The sequence below is a fragment of the Protopterus annectens genome, chromosome 10.part0 (genome assembly GCF_019279795.1).
Source record: "Protopterus annectens isolate FY-2018-M chromosome 10.part0, PAN1.0, whole genome shotgun sequence".
NCBI lineage: Eukaryota > Metazoa > Chordata > Ceratodontiformes > Protopteridae > Protopterus > Protopterus annectens.
The window spans coordinates 269,838,101-269,852,857 of record NC_056744.1 but is presented as its reverse complement, the minus strand read 5'-3'; the positions used below and the strand labels follow the sequence as shown (position 1 = coordinate 269,852,857).

The 14,757-nt window shown below is 39.5% G+C and overlaps 1 protein-coding gene across 1 annotated transcript; it reads right to left on the bottom strand.

The window, feature by feature from the left end:
- Positions 1–12,457: 12,457 nt before the first annotated feature.
- LOC122814128 lies at positions 12,458–14,093 on the bottom strand. Its single transcript, XM_044086743.1, has 2 exons — positions 13,586–14,093; positions 12,458–13,533 (listed from the first exon to the last, which is right to left on the bottom strand). The coding sequence occupies exons 1-2, from the start codon at positions 14,091–14,093 to the stop codon at positions 12,458–12,460; spliced, it is 1,584 nt and encodes a 527-aa protein (XP_043942678.1).
- Between the last annotated feature and the right edge of the window lie 664 nt (positions 14,094–14,757).

Genomic DNA, 14,757 nt, shown 5'->3' with positions numbered 1-14,757 from the left:
TGTAATTGTTGTTGTGGGGAAGGGCAGGATCAGAATAGACCAGAAAAGTGGTGGATAGCAATAGTATGATGAAAAGGGCTGGCCCTGATTTCACAGATATGCAAGTCTACAGAAACAATAAGAAAAGGCAGCAGGTACTCTGACTTGCTTGTTTTGCATACCTGTCTTAAAAATAAGCCAATTTTACCAAGGAGTTATGTGGAAATTAGAAAGACAAGAATTTATAAGAGAAAATGTTTAGTAGAAGTAGAGAAACAGCAGAGCATACAAATAGTACAGCATCTAAAGACAGAATGCAGTTAGAAGTACAGAATGGGGGGGGGGCAGCTAATGTTCTGAAAACAATAAGAAAATCAGTAAGTACTTTGGACTTACTTGTTTTGCATACCTTTCTTTTGAAATAAAATAAACACTTGCAACCACGAGTAAGTGGGATTTAGAAAGACCACAAGTTATAGGAGAAAGGGTTTAGTAATACTAGAAAAACAGCAAGGCTTTCAAATAGTTGAAACAGCTTGCAAAGGGAGACTGCTGTTAGGAAGTACAGTATGGGGAGGGGCAAACTAACATCTGTGATGGAGTGCTTTACTTAAAAATAGAAATTAAACAAGGGCTAGCAATTAATTTTGTCTGGAGGATAAAACATACTTTTTGTATATTTTGAAAATAACACTCATTCCAATGTTGTCTGGTTCTGCTAAAGAGCACTGCAGGCCAATAAATTGAACTTGGCTTGCTGGGGATCCAGGGAAAGTAGAATTAAAAGGAGAAATTTTTGCATATTTTGAAAATAACACTCATTCCAAGGTTGCCTGGTTCTGTTAAAGAACACTGCAGGCCAATAGATTGAACTTGGCTTGGTGGGGATCCAGGGAAAGTAGAATTAAAAGGAGACGCTTAGGTATGAGCACTCCATCCAAAGAGACAAGCAGCTACACCAAGAGGATTGTCAGCAGACTCACATGTGGCCTTGGTACAAGATGGATGCAGCATGTTTGCACATCTGCAGCACTAATAGCAATAATACACAATGTCCTGTCTTCACCATAGATGTGCACCTCTGTGCAGTAGAAAACCCCATCCACAACTGCAATCGGACCTGACACATGCAAGCAGATACAAAACAGATACATGTATGTCTGATACATTAGTGTACTAATCCCCACTGGGCCCTTATCTGCACGCACCTTGTCCAGTGTGGGTGTGCAACCCACCTCCACAATGCTTCCCTCAGTGTCACGGCTTGTGCATTGGGCGTGTGCCCCAAGTTTGGCAAGGAGCTCCTCAGTGGGTGTCAGTGGAGGCTGGATGGCTGGGCCCACACCTGTGGCTAGCTGGTCCCTCGTGACAGCAGCAGCCCATTGATGGGGATGGTGGTTGAGGTTGGTGGCCAGATGCTGCACATGCTCATAAGTTCTGCTGTGCAGGCCAGCATCATTTACCCGGTGGACCACACTGTTCCACAGGGCGTTCCACACCGGTACATCTTCTGCTCTCCATCCAAATTACATGGCATAATGTCCACTCCCATACTGGGTAATGATGACAGTTTCTCCAACAGAGAATGCTAGTAGGAGAGCACTCTGCATGTTACTTGGAAGACATAACCAGGAAAAAGGTCACAGGACCTCATATGGTTGTCAAAATGCACATCAACAGTGGATATTACTTACAAATAATTCACACTGCACCAAAACCCTCCAAGCTATCATTCCAATTATTTCCCTCAATGTTGGACACTTGATTGCATAATCCTCTGTCCTCCATTCACTTCTGTGTAAGGGTTGACAGTGGGCATCTTTCATATGGATGGTGTGTGGATGCTGGCAGGTCTAAGTTTGACTGTGGTGTGTGATGGAGCTGTGAGCACATGCCTGAGTTCATGTAGGAGGCAGACAGTGATGTTATTATGCCCCATGGACATATGCTGTTGTTGCCATTAGTAGGCAATATGTACATGCTCACCATTGCTGAAGGGAGGAATGTGGTTGCTGTGCATATCCCCCTGTACAACTGGGGTGGATAGGGTGGTGATGTTCCTACCTAACCTGTATGATGCAGGTTGCCTATATCCACAGCATGTGTGTACGAGGTGTTCTTTACCCCCAGTACAGGGTGAATTGTGTTGTTTCCTCTGAGACTTACAACAAATGTGGAGACACAGTTGCAATTGTCCTTGGTGGTGTGGATATGTCTGATTCATAGTCATAATCAGCCTTACAAGTAGTCACCTGTGAACTTACATGCTTGTTCAGATATAGGTTGACTTGCTTCCAAGTTGTTGCCTGTACCTATGTATCTCTATACAGCCAATGTAGCAATCTATCATGTGGTTTGTGTATCGCTGCTGTTCACCAAAGGGTATTACTCTATCTTGGTGTAGGCTGGATATGCAAGTCAGATACTGCTGTGTCCATATATCTACAGTGGATATAAAGGGTACACACCCCTGATACACTGCCTGATATTTGTGCAATTGGAACATGACAACACTATAACTCATTTCATAACAATTCCCACCTGTAGTGTGACTTATAGCCTGTACAATTTAATTGAAATCATAACAATCTGGTCTTTGAAAACATGGAAATAATACTCAGTACAATAAGCCAGTTGAATGAGTGTGCACACCCTTAAACTTATATGCTGTGTATGCACCTCTTGAGATGGTTACAGCATTCATCCGTCTTGGTATGGACTCTAACATCATGGCACATCTTCACTTGGCAATAGTTTCTCACCTTCCTAGAAACAATTTTGATTGTATTTCAATGGAATTGTACAAGTTAGGGGTCACATTTAAGATGAGAAACATTATGAAATGATCCCCTGTGGTCTGATTGTCATACAGCAAACATACCTGGCATTCCAACAGGGGTGTGTACACTTGTGATATCCACTGTATATAAGTGTTGATACAGCTGGTAGTGGTAGGCATGGACAGAGGGTTATAACACAGGTGGACACTTCTCTTCTTCTGAGAGAAGTCAAGTTTGTTACTATGAAAAATAAATTGTTGGATTTACTGGCTGAGTCGTTTTTTGGATTTACTTCTTCTTCTGTGATAACCTACTTCTCTGATTAATACCTGAATATTTTGCCTACTCTAGTACCCATATCAGTGTCAGGGCAATGCAACAACTAGTAGCTGTATACATTTATGTCTGTTGTATGCACTGACACTGATATTACACACATGTGCAACATGCACAACCTATGTACCTGAATGCTTGAAACACATGATTAGTTTTGTGCCTTCCAGCTGAACATATGCATACATACATGTGCTCATGGGATACCTGGTATACATTTCTGTTGTATGTTAGTATGGCACACTGTATTTACAGTCTTGCTGCTCAATCATACTTCCCAACCTGTTACAGCAGTACGTCTGGACAATGACACACATAAATGGGTGTCAAAAGGGACAAGAATATTGATACTGTATTAGTATAGCTGCACCATACATTAGTATGTTGATTGCACAGTAGGGTTTGACATCACTGTGATAACCTGAAGATGTCCAGTACTCATAAGTAGGCTATTATGTTACAATGTCATTGCTCAGACCTGACACTGGTGTGGCTGATACAACACAGGTATATGTGTATGTGACTACCGATATCAGTCAAAATGTGCTTATTGTCCAGCAGAAAACTGTATAGTTGAATGTTATTAATTCAATATATCACATACAGTTCAACAAACATGTCTGCAACAGTACTTTACTATGCACATGCCCTTTATAGGACTCTTAGCTTTACAAGGTAAACATGTGTCATACTCATAATCACAGGTAACATGGATACGGAAAACATCCCATTAACTGGCCTAGCAGTGGCACAGAAACAAATGTTTGACAGACACCCCTGCGGTTGTCATATTTGAACTGTCCCTTCCCAGGGTGAGTCAGGCTCCTGAGCTGTGTTCCTTCCTCGCAACCTCTCAGAACATCACATCTGGACAAAGCCTAAAATGATGGGGGGATAAACATGGACAGACTTTAAATATTCCTGTTACAAACATAGGAAGTTCATAGAATGATACATTTTGCATTACGGTAAATATTCTTAAGGATGTGGAGTCTTAAACCCAAGTATTTGTCATTACTTGATGACTTCAATCCTCAGCTATTTGCCAGAAAAGTACAGATTTCAGGAGGAACAGACAAAAATATATAATGATAAAATGTGGACATTCTGTGAAGATATGTACAGTTGAGAGGTATGTCTGTGATATCTCCCACTGCAGAGAAGGTCAGATGCTACGGCCATAGCAGCTGTTTAGCAAGTCTTGTCGGGACATATATTCATCCAAATCATATTTCCCATTATTACAGACCAAGTACTACATTCAATTACTTGCTTACATGTTCCACTTACCTTTTTTCTTTCTTCTCTTTTCCACTTTATGTTTCATGTATCTCTCTCTCTCTCTCTCTCTCTCTCTCTCTCTCTCTGTGCACTACAGGGATAGAGCTGGTTTGAATACGTGGCATCATGGCTTTTTTAGGTGATTCTCATGACCAGGTGATGGCCTGTGCAACTATTGGGGTTCCCCACTTGCTAATTGCATGCAGAGCTGCTGTGTAGTTCTTCCAATAGCCAATATCATGGCAACACACTCCTATAAATGAGTACTCCATGTGGGCATTGGGTCTTTCCCTTACTTGTGAGGAAGACATCCAGAAGTTGTGTGAACTACTACCTCTTACAACAAGACTTGTGGAGACAAGCCAACTAAATGGTGGAGAAGGTTCAAGACGTAGGGTCACAATGTGAGTATTGCTGTTATATGTTTTGAATACTGCTAGTTTAACAGGGTTTGTCTGCACATGCTACTTCCGCATGGGTTTCAGTCTGACAAAGTTCTGTCTCTGCATAGCTCTCAACTGTAGGGCCATCCACATAATGGCCACAGGTTAGCCTGTTATGTATGGGCTGTTTCCCAGACTGGTGTTTTCCTTGGCAAATCAGTAGCATACTTTGGTGATTGCATTATGTAAATGGTAACATCCATTTGTTTTTCTGACTTTATATCCCTCATAAAAGATATGATACAACAAACCCTATAACACCAGCAACTCTATCAGTGTGTAACAGCAATATTTCAGGTTGTTTGCATCTTTTGGCTTTTCCCAGTTAGGGGTTGCCACAGCAGAGCTCCGGTCTGCTAATGATTGGCAGTAGATTTTTACGTGCCGAGCTGCCAGCTCTGATGCACAACCTTCAATAAAGGTATGCCCATTCATGCATGTCTTCACACAGAAGACGCTTTAGCTGAGAATCAAACAGGACAACAATATTTCAAGTATGGCCATGAATTTGGTCCTCTGTCCACCAATTATGTCAGGCTTTCTCCAGATGTCATACAGTAGTAGGTTGATAGGTATACTGGTTTATCATTATTTATTGCTGTAATTCCTGCTGAGGGGAAATGTTGGGAAACATGTTGAAGTCTGTACATTCAAGAGATTGGTGTATAGATAATGCTCTTAGATGCCGTTGCAACACATTTTATGTGGGGGACAGTAGCACATGTTTTAAAACTAGGCTGTTAGAACATATGGGACTTATTACTGATACGAAATATGACAGTTCTATAGAAGTACATTTGAATAAATCTCACCATGGGCACAGTAGTGGATCCCAAGAAAGTGTTTCTGAAAATGTCTGTTCCTCAGTTTAAATAAACATTCATAAAAGGGCAATTGTTATGTACAGACTCAATGTATTAATATTAACTGTGATACTTTATCCCATAGGGGGTTAGATGAGGAGTATAATTGGAGGCTGTGTATTCAGTTATGTAATTAGGTGTTAATTGCTCTTGTGATTAAGGCATGTATTTTGGTAATGATTTACTCCATGAAGGTTTTGGCCAAGACATCAATTATGTAATTAGGTGTTAACTGCTTCTTGTGATTAAGGTATGTATTTCTGGGAATGATTTACTTCTTGAAGGCTTTGGCCAAGACATTCGAGTATAATAAACATGTGTGAATTACTGGATGGTTGTATTTTTCTTTGCTATGTTCAGACATGTTATTAGTTTTGTGAAGAGGTTCTGGTATGTCTGGCCATTGTGTATGGCCAAACATGATTTTGTAGCAGTGTACTGTTCACTTATTTATTTGGACTGTGATTTGGGGGGGGGGGCAGATGTGATTATCATGGCTGCTTTTGCATCCAACTGTGCATGCTGCCCCAGTCGTGTGTGGTCTGTCAGCAGCATATGTTTGAATGGGCATTTTGGGACATGTATGCATATATATATATATATATATATATATATATATATATATATATATATAGATATATATATATATATATATATATATATATATATATATATATATATATAAATATAAATCTGTATAATGTATGTATGTTTGTATACATATATATACATATATATATATATATATATATATATATATATATGTGTGTGTCTGTGTGTGTGTGTGTGTCTGTATATATACATGTGCATATATAATGTATGTAAATATATATATATATATATATATATATACACACACACACACATATATATATATATATATATATATATATATATATATATGTATATATATATATATATATATATATATATATATATATATATATATGTGTGTGTGTATGTGTGTGTGTGTGTGTGTATACAAATATATACATATATATATATCTATATACATGTATATATACATAGATATGTATATATATATATATATATATATATATATATATACATATATATATATATATATATATATATATATATATATATATATATATATATATACACACATACACACCACAGTATTTATTGGTAGTATATCTATATATTGTTGTACATATATATGGATCTCCCTCTATGTATGTTTCTATTTATATATATATATATATATATATATATTATAGATACCAATCCTTCCTAATTATACACTGTCTCTTCCTGATTGTAAACTGGCTGTAAAGAAGGGTATATTTGAGAAAAGCATCCTAAAGACATCCTACTGAGGTGGCTTACTGGTAATTTGTATTGGCTGTGGTGTGCACGGTTCTGGTTTCAAGACCTGCAAGGACTGTTTATTTTGTTTCTAGGCAGAACAAGGACTGTTGAATATAGAGTGGTTATGCAGTTTTGAGCAGCTTTGAGCATGTTTGTGTGGGTTTGCTCAATGGTAAGCAGTGCTAATGTACAGTTGAACAAATAGGTGCTTACACTGTGTAGGCTTCGCTTACCAGTGTGCAAATCTGCTTAGCATTTACATTTAAGCAATGCCACAACCTGCTCAGCATAGCTCAGCCCTGCTACCCATTGATCACATTTCAGTCTGATAAAATAGCAGGGTAGTGACATCTTTAATAAGTGTATTTACTTCCCTGCACATAACATGCTTCTATGTGCTGTCATTACAGTAGCAAGGGGTGTGAGTATACTGTATGGGACACCTGAGTAAACATGGGTAGTACCACAATCTTTTATCTTTTAATTTGTTTCATACACAGATAGTATCCCAGGTTATATGCAGTCACACTTGCATGTTACAGCAGCTACAGTGCACTGGTTGACAAAAATAGTTTAACACATATTGTATCATTACATTTGTACTTTTAACAGTGCTTTTCCAAGTAAGAGTAGATTGCAGATTTGTAGTACTGGAGCCATACACCCCTGCATGCAAAACTAGACTCTGAGTACTGACTATCTTGTTCTTGATCTTTCAGCTGTATATTTATATGCATCTCCTTTTGGATATTGATCTGATATGTTGATATTAACTGTAGACTACTATGTTTTTTGACATGTCATTGAGGACTGATGTCATATAGTGATGGCATACCTTTCAGTTTCAGACATCTGTCTTTAAAAAATATTCATCCTAATGCATAACCTGTTGGCTATCTACTTTCTGTCTATCCTCTATAGAGATGTGCAGATGTCAGGTATTGCTATAGTTGTGCCACTATGTGAGTGCCCGCTTTGTATTGTGCTGTGGGCCTAGACACTGCTGCTAGTTCCAACATATGGGACATTCCTTAATGTGGGCCTTGCCCATTTTTCTTACCTCTGTGAGGGACATTACAGATGTGCTGGCCTATAGATTCACATACATTAGATGATAATATGTCACAGGACATTACATGTGGAGACAGCCAACTAACATGGGGGACATATCCCCAGATTTGTGAACAGATTCTATGTCATCAGTGCTGTTACACACATGGTGGATTGATAGATTGACAGGGTTTGTGTGGGCATGCATTTAGTGTATGACATCATGACTCACAGTTATATGTCTCTGACATACCTCTCCACTGGCGCTCTGTCCACAGACTGGCCACACGTCTGCCTATTATATTTTTTCTGTTCCGTAGACAGCTGGTGTCCTTGGTAATTCAGTCATGGACTCTGGGGAATGCAGTTACTAAATATTCACATCTATTGGTATTACCAATGTCATATTCTTCATAAAGTATGTCCAATCTACTCCTGTGTTTGTGCCTCTGTCCCACCTAGTGATATAGGGGTTGATGCCTAGCTTAGTGAGTTATTGCATGCTTTCTGAGTGGGAAATGTTATCAATGGCTTTGGCTAGATCAAGGTAGGCTGTATGTGCCACCTTGCCTTCATTCACAGCTCAGGTGACTGATGCCAAGAAGTTGACCAGGTTGAATGAGCAGATATGATCTACCCTTCATAAAAGTAAACTGTGTGTGATCCTGAGTCTGTAGATTCCCATATTCTTGTTTATTAGATGCATGATTATGCATTCCATAGCTTTGCATAACAGACTTGTCAGGCAGTTGGGGCAGTATTTCCCAGGGTCTGTAGTCAAACCTCATTTGTGGAGAGGGGTTACTGTAGCAGTGCACAATTCAGTAGGGACAAAGCTTGAGGTGAGACTATGCTTGAACAGGGAACACAGGTGAGGTGCCAGGTCACTCTGTAGTTCATGCAGAACACAGCCATGGATATTGTCAGGTCCCACAGAAGCTGCATTCCTGGCCTTGGACAGTAGTATTTTAACCTGTACTACAGTAATACTGGGTATCTGGCAGTGTACTGGTATTGTGATTGGTCCTTTGAGGAGGGAGAGAGGGGTAAAGTTTCCACTCATGTTGTCAGCCAGTATATTGGCATCATTTGTTGGCTCAGTCTGGGAGGTACCATTGTCTAGCAGCTCAGACCAAATCTTGGTTCTGCCATGGAGATTCTTTACATAACTGTATGAGGCCTTGTGGTTGTCTTTACTATGTGCTCCAGTTCTGTTCTCACAGCTAACTTTGTAGCATTTGATGAGAGATCTGAACTTTTAATTGAGGCTGATAAGGGTTTATTTCCAGTCTTTGGACTTCACCTTATTCCATATTGGTTCCCTCCTTTTGTTGTACAGTTTTTTTGTGGCAGGGGGACCACCAGATTAGCTTCCTTTCTTTGGAGGTGAGGGTCCTGGTTGTATTGGCTATGGCAGTATCCATGCATTTGTGTATGTGTTCATACTGCATTGTTGTCTGATTCAGCTGTCATGCAACTAGTTTCCATTTGCGTGGCTACCATGAGGTTAGCCCTCTCTATTTTTATGAGGCCATAGTTAGCTTTGGATAGCTTTTCATGGTGGTTACCTGTGCAGGGTGGGGAGGGCTGTGGATTTCCAAAGGTGATTAATTTGTGTTCAGATATAAAAAGGGAGGAGTTGACTATTGGTGTAGAGCAACAGCCACCAATGTTATGAAGGACCAGGTCGATGTGATGGGCATGTGCATTGGTACATGACTAGCTCTCCCAGTTAATTGTGGGGTAGATGAAGTCATCCAGTATGAGAGTGTTAGGTTGGACACTAATATTCTCCACGGTGTTTATGGACAAGGAGTGTGCATTTTGGGGCATGTTTGGGGACCTAGAGCAGACTACAACCTAAACCACTGTCTTACCCAATGTTAGTTATGCCTGCAGGATCTCTAATGCATAATGTTGGTCTACCACTCTGGAGGTGTGTGCATCCTTAATGAATATGAAAATACCACCACCTTTGGAGATTCAGTCCAAGTTCTGTAGCCAAAAGTTGTGAAATAAATTATGGGATGGTACTGCAATGGTGCTTCCTGCTGCCTTTAACCAGGTCTCTGTTACAGCACAGATGTCATTATTCCCCATTTTAAGGAATACTTCCAGTGAGTGCATTTTCAGATTTAGAATTCTAGTGTGCAGCAGCATTACCCTCAGATTGCATGTGTTTGTAGCTGTTATATATTTATGTATATTTATGTATACATTTACATATATTTATATATAGGTATACATATATATATATATATATATATATATATATATACATATATATATATATATATATATATATATATATACTAGCTGTACCCAGCCACACGTTGCTGTGGCTCAGTCTGGTTAAATGGAAAAGAAAGAAAAGAGAAAGCACACGTTTCTAAAATGTTTAATTTCACAATGCTTGTGGGTATACAATATTTTTTGTTGTTCCATTGTCTGTGCAGATATAGAGATTGTCTGGTTTGCCGACTCTAGAACATGCAACATATAATTGTCCATGTGAGAAGCAATCCGTGTGTAGATCTAAACCGCACAATTCTAAAGATTGGCCCTGAGCTTTGTTGATGGTGATTGCAAACGCCAATCGAATTGGGAATTGCAAACTCTTAAATTGAAATGGCATATCCATTGGAATCATAGGAATGCGAGGAATGAGGACATCTTCACCTTTGAAAGGTCCTGTCAAGATTGTTGCTTCTATGACATTGCTCATTAATTTTTTTACTGCAAGCCGCGTGCCATTGCAAAGCTTTGGCTGGTTGATATTTTGCAACATGATAATTGGCATGCCGATTTTCAATTGCAGTACGTGCGGTGGCATCCCTGGCAGATTGAGTGAATTCAAAAATTCTGTTGGATAATTAACCGCTTCATGCTTCCACAATAGTGTCGATGGACTTGTATGTGACTGCCTCGTTTTGAATGTTAGACTGAATAATATTGTTAAGTTTGTAGACGTCTTTGTTGTTGGCTACAAGAATAGCTCATTCAGTCAGCCAATCGTGATTCTTATAATTGGTTTGAATATTGGGAAATACTTTTTCAATCAATTTTTCTTTTGACGTCACTAAATTGCAGAAGTTATGAGGCAATGAAATTCGTCCTGAGGTCAGATCAAAAGGCACCTTTACGTTCCCAATTTCCAGCAATTGATGTGAGAATATCCCAGCTGATCAATCGTTTTGCAGCTGGACATGCATATTTGTAGTTAATTTTAACGTCTTTACGTGTCGCCACAAAGTAGAGTATTTCAGGCAAGCATTTATTTCGTCCACTGGTGTCGATCGAGGAAGTACAGGTAATGTTTGCCTGAAATCTCCTGCAAGCAATATTAATGCGTTCCGAAATGGTCTGATGTTTCCACGCAAATCTTGCAATGATTGATCAAGAACATCGAGTGATTTTTGTGCGCCATTGTGCATTCATCCCAAACAATAAGGCTGCATTTCTGCAATACTTTTCCCATGCCAGATGCTTTGGAAATGATGCATGTGGGAGTTTCAATGAATTGCATGTTCAATGGCAATTTCAAAGGGAATGAGCTGTTCTTCCACCTGGTAGCAATGTTGCAGCTATTCCGGATAATGCAAGAACTAAGGCTATGCCGTTTTGGGATCGAATTGCTGCCAGAATCAATGTAATTAGGAACGTTTTACCAGTTCCTCTTGGCGCATCTAAGAAGAAGATTTCTCCACCCCCGTTATTGACAGTTTGCATTATTTGATTGTAAATATCTTTTTGCTCAAGTGTTAGCTTAGGAATATTTGATTGCACATACGACAAAAGATCACCCGTGTTGGAATTTTGTTCACGACGCAATTCTACATCGAATGAAGCAGCAGCAGATCGATTCGGTGATGGCATTCCCAATTAATTGAGAACTTTGTTTGTGATTTCTAAGCACAAATCTTCAATCATTATCAATGCTTCATTGTAGATTTCTGCTGTGAAATCCATGTTCATATTTGAATTTTCCTTGCATATTCAACAGAAAATATCTTCAGCCCTGTGCGATTTATATTTCTCCCATAACTCTGTTGGAGATGAAGGAGAGCAGGCGGTCAAAATGATTGCAAACAATGCACGAATTTGATTTGGATGTGACATATTGCATGCATCATTAATGCATACATCCCAGTGTCGGTTGTTCTCCAATAAATTCAGAGCTTGACATGCACTGTGGAAAGTGGCATGTGTAATGCCGTTGACAATTCTCAATTGCTGGAAAGACGGTGGACCGAGCACATTTACCAACAGCATGCGAAGAAAGAAGCATTCATCATGATTGGGATGCATGGTGTACAGTCTGCCTATCGTAGTTTCTTCGAATATGCCAGGTTCTCCATCGACTCACTCTCCTCGTTTGCATCATTCAAATGATTTTCTACTCGCATTCCATGTGTAATACGTAGGCACTTCTGAATACAGCAGTGTTTTCGCAAAACGCGTCATTTTGACATAACGTGAAGAAAGCAGTTAATGTTGTAGCCGGTGGATTCAGGGCTATTTGTTGCACAATTGCAGCTGCGAAATAAATGCATTGTCCATTTTCTAGATGTACTGCTAAGTGAACAACAGCTGGACTTTGTTCATGTATGGGAAATGAAAGAATTCTCCATACAGCTTCATTGCTGCTTATGTACCTTCCAGCCTGATACTGTGCGATTTCATCGATATGTATGACCGCATTGCTATCACTTCTTTCTGGTTGCATGCCAAAAACTGCCATGTCACTGCCTTTATTCACGTACTTACAAATATATTTGATCGATTTAACGGAGTTACAGTATTCCACGTTTATGTGCGCTTTGTATGTTTTTGATTGCAAAGGCGAATATGGAACAACCCACCGGTTATCTACTTCGATGTCACCATTTCGCATTTGTATGGTTGCTAATTTACTGCCATCTTCTGCTGATCTTCTTCTGTATAAAGGATATCCATCGTTTCCTGTAACTGTGTTGGATACAAATGCTCGAGGATATCGCTTAGAGCATTTTCCGTCTATCATGCATGGTGAATTTGGATTCAGTGTACCGCAAGGTCCATGTATCATATTTTTCATCACAACTTCATGCAAATCCTTATCGACGTTGGCATCGGGTATTTCAGTGCATATTACATCGTCGATTTCGTTTGAAGTGATTTTGTTATAAAGCCAGATTAGTATATGTGCGTGTGGCAATCCTCTCTTTTGCCATTCCAGTGAGTATATCCAGCAGCACACAGAGCCAAACACTTCATGTTTTACCATGAAATCCATCAGCGATTTTAGCTTCTGTCTGAAAACATGTGCTGTGATGTCATGCCTATCCACCGGCGATTGCCCAGGAAGTAAGAGCTGTTGTATATCATCCCAAGCTGAATTGCATGTGAATGTAATGAATAGTTCTGGACGCCCGTAGTGACGAACATACGCAATTGCATCTTGAGCGTACTCATGCATATGATGTGGACTGCCTGTATATGAAGATGGAAAAATCGTTAAGTCTTCCAACATTAGTTGTATTACCGTCATTTACAACTGCATCTCGCAAATGAATGTATTCTTCAGAGCGAAGCTTGGTCTGATTCAAACGGATGAATATCAAACGTTCTGTTTCGATTTTTGCATACATATCTACGATGTATTGGTGAAACAATTGACGGCATTTCAAAATGTGATTGTCTTCATTCTCGCGAATCATTAATCGATATGAATAATAGTTCATTGCGCTGCATTTCATATTTGTTCCTTTGCCACTGACTGGATTTATCATCTTAAGGTTGAAGTGATATCCATCGGCACCATCCCAAAAAATGATTGGATATTGCAGGGCATCGTAGCATCGATGAGTTTCTGCAACTATTGTCAATTGATCGTTTCTTCGATGAAGAACAATATCTCTAGGTTGGAATTGATCTCCGACTATAACAATTGCCACTTCGTCAATAGTTGGAGCATTGAATCTTCGCACATGTTTTCCAGCAGGCATTTTGTCAGCATGAATAACAATCTTGTATGTATCAGATGGCATCATGTCAATTGCTGTTTTGAACAAACGCACTAAATTGTTTTTTTCGTGAAGAAGCTATTGCAGTTGGGAAACAATGGACCTTTGTATGCCAGTAGAAATTCCGCAGCGTGCATTTAATTCATCATTGCCATCACCGATGAAATACATTTGTAGGAATTTATGTTGACCATCTGGGAAGGGAAGCAGGGAGATGGCTTTATGATAAATTTGTCCTTTCACTTTGAAAGTTGGCATGAATTGAGCTGTTACGATTTCTACGCCGAACGACGTCATTTGGAAGCATGAGTTGTATTTCCTGATGTTAGATAGGAAATGCTTTGATTCGGTGGTATATCCAGCAAGCAAAGTTTTTAATGGCTCTGGCAGTTCTCCAAGTTGAGGCAGTTTAATTTTTCCAGCGGTGCAACACATTCCTTTTGTTTCTCCATTAAGTTTCAGAGCCTTGCAATAAGGACACACTTCAGTCATAGTGCCGATGAGAACATGCCGGCTCAAACTATAATCATCAGCTGGATTGTACCGGAATGCAAGGCGATTGTAATTGCATGATTGCTGAGCACGGAGTCGTGTTTGACACTGATCTGCTGTTTCTTGTTGACGTCTTTCAGCCACTCTCAGCCTGTCGCGTTCATTCTGCTGAGAATGAAGCAGATCTGAAGCTGCAGAA

Excerpts from the sequence above, each read along its gene's own strand:
- LOC122814128 (XM_044086743.1), bottom strand. The coding sequence starts at position 14,093 with ATGATGCCATCTGATACATACAAGATTGTTATTCATGCTGACAAAATG. Across the intron at positions 13,534-13,585 it reads AGATGCAGTTGTAAATGACG|GCAGTCCACATCATATGCAT; the intron begins GTAATACAACTA and ends CTTCATATACAG.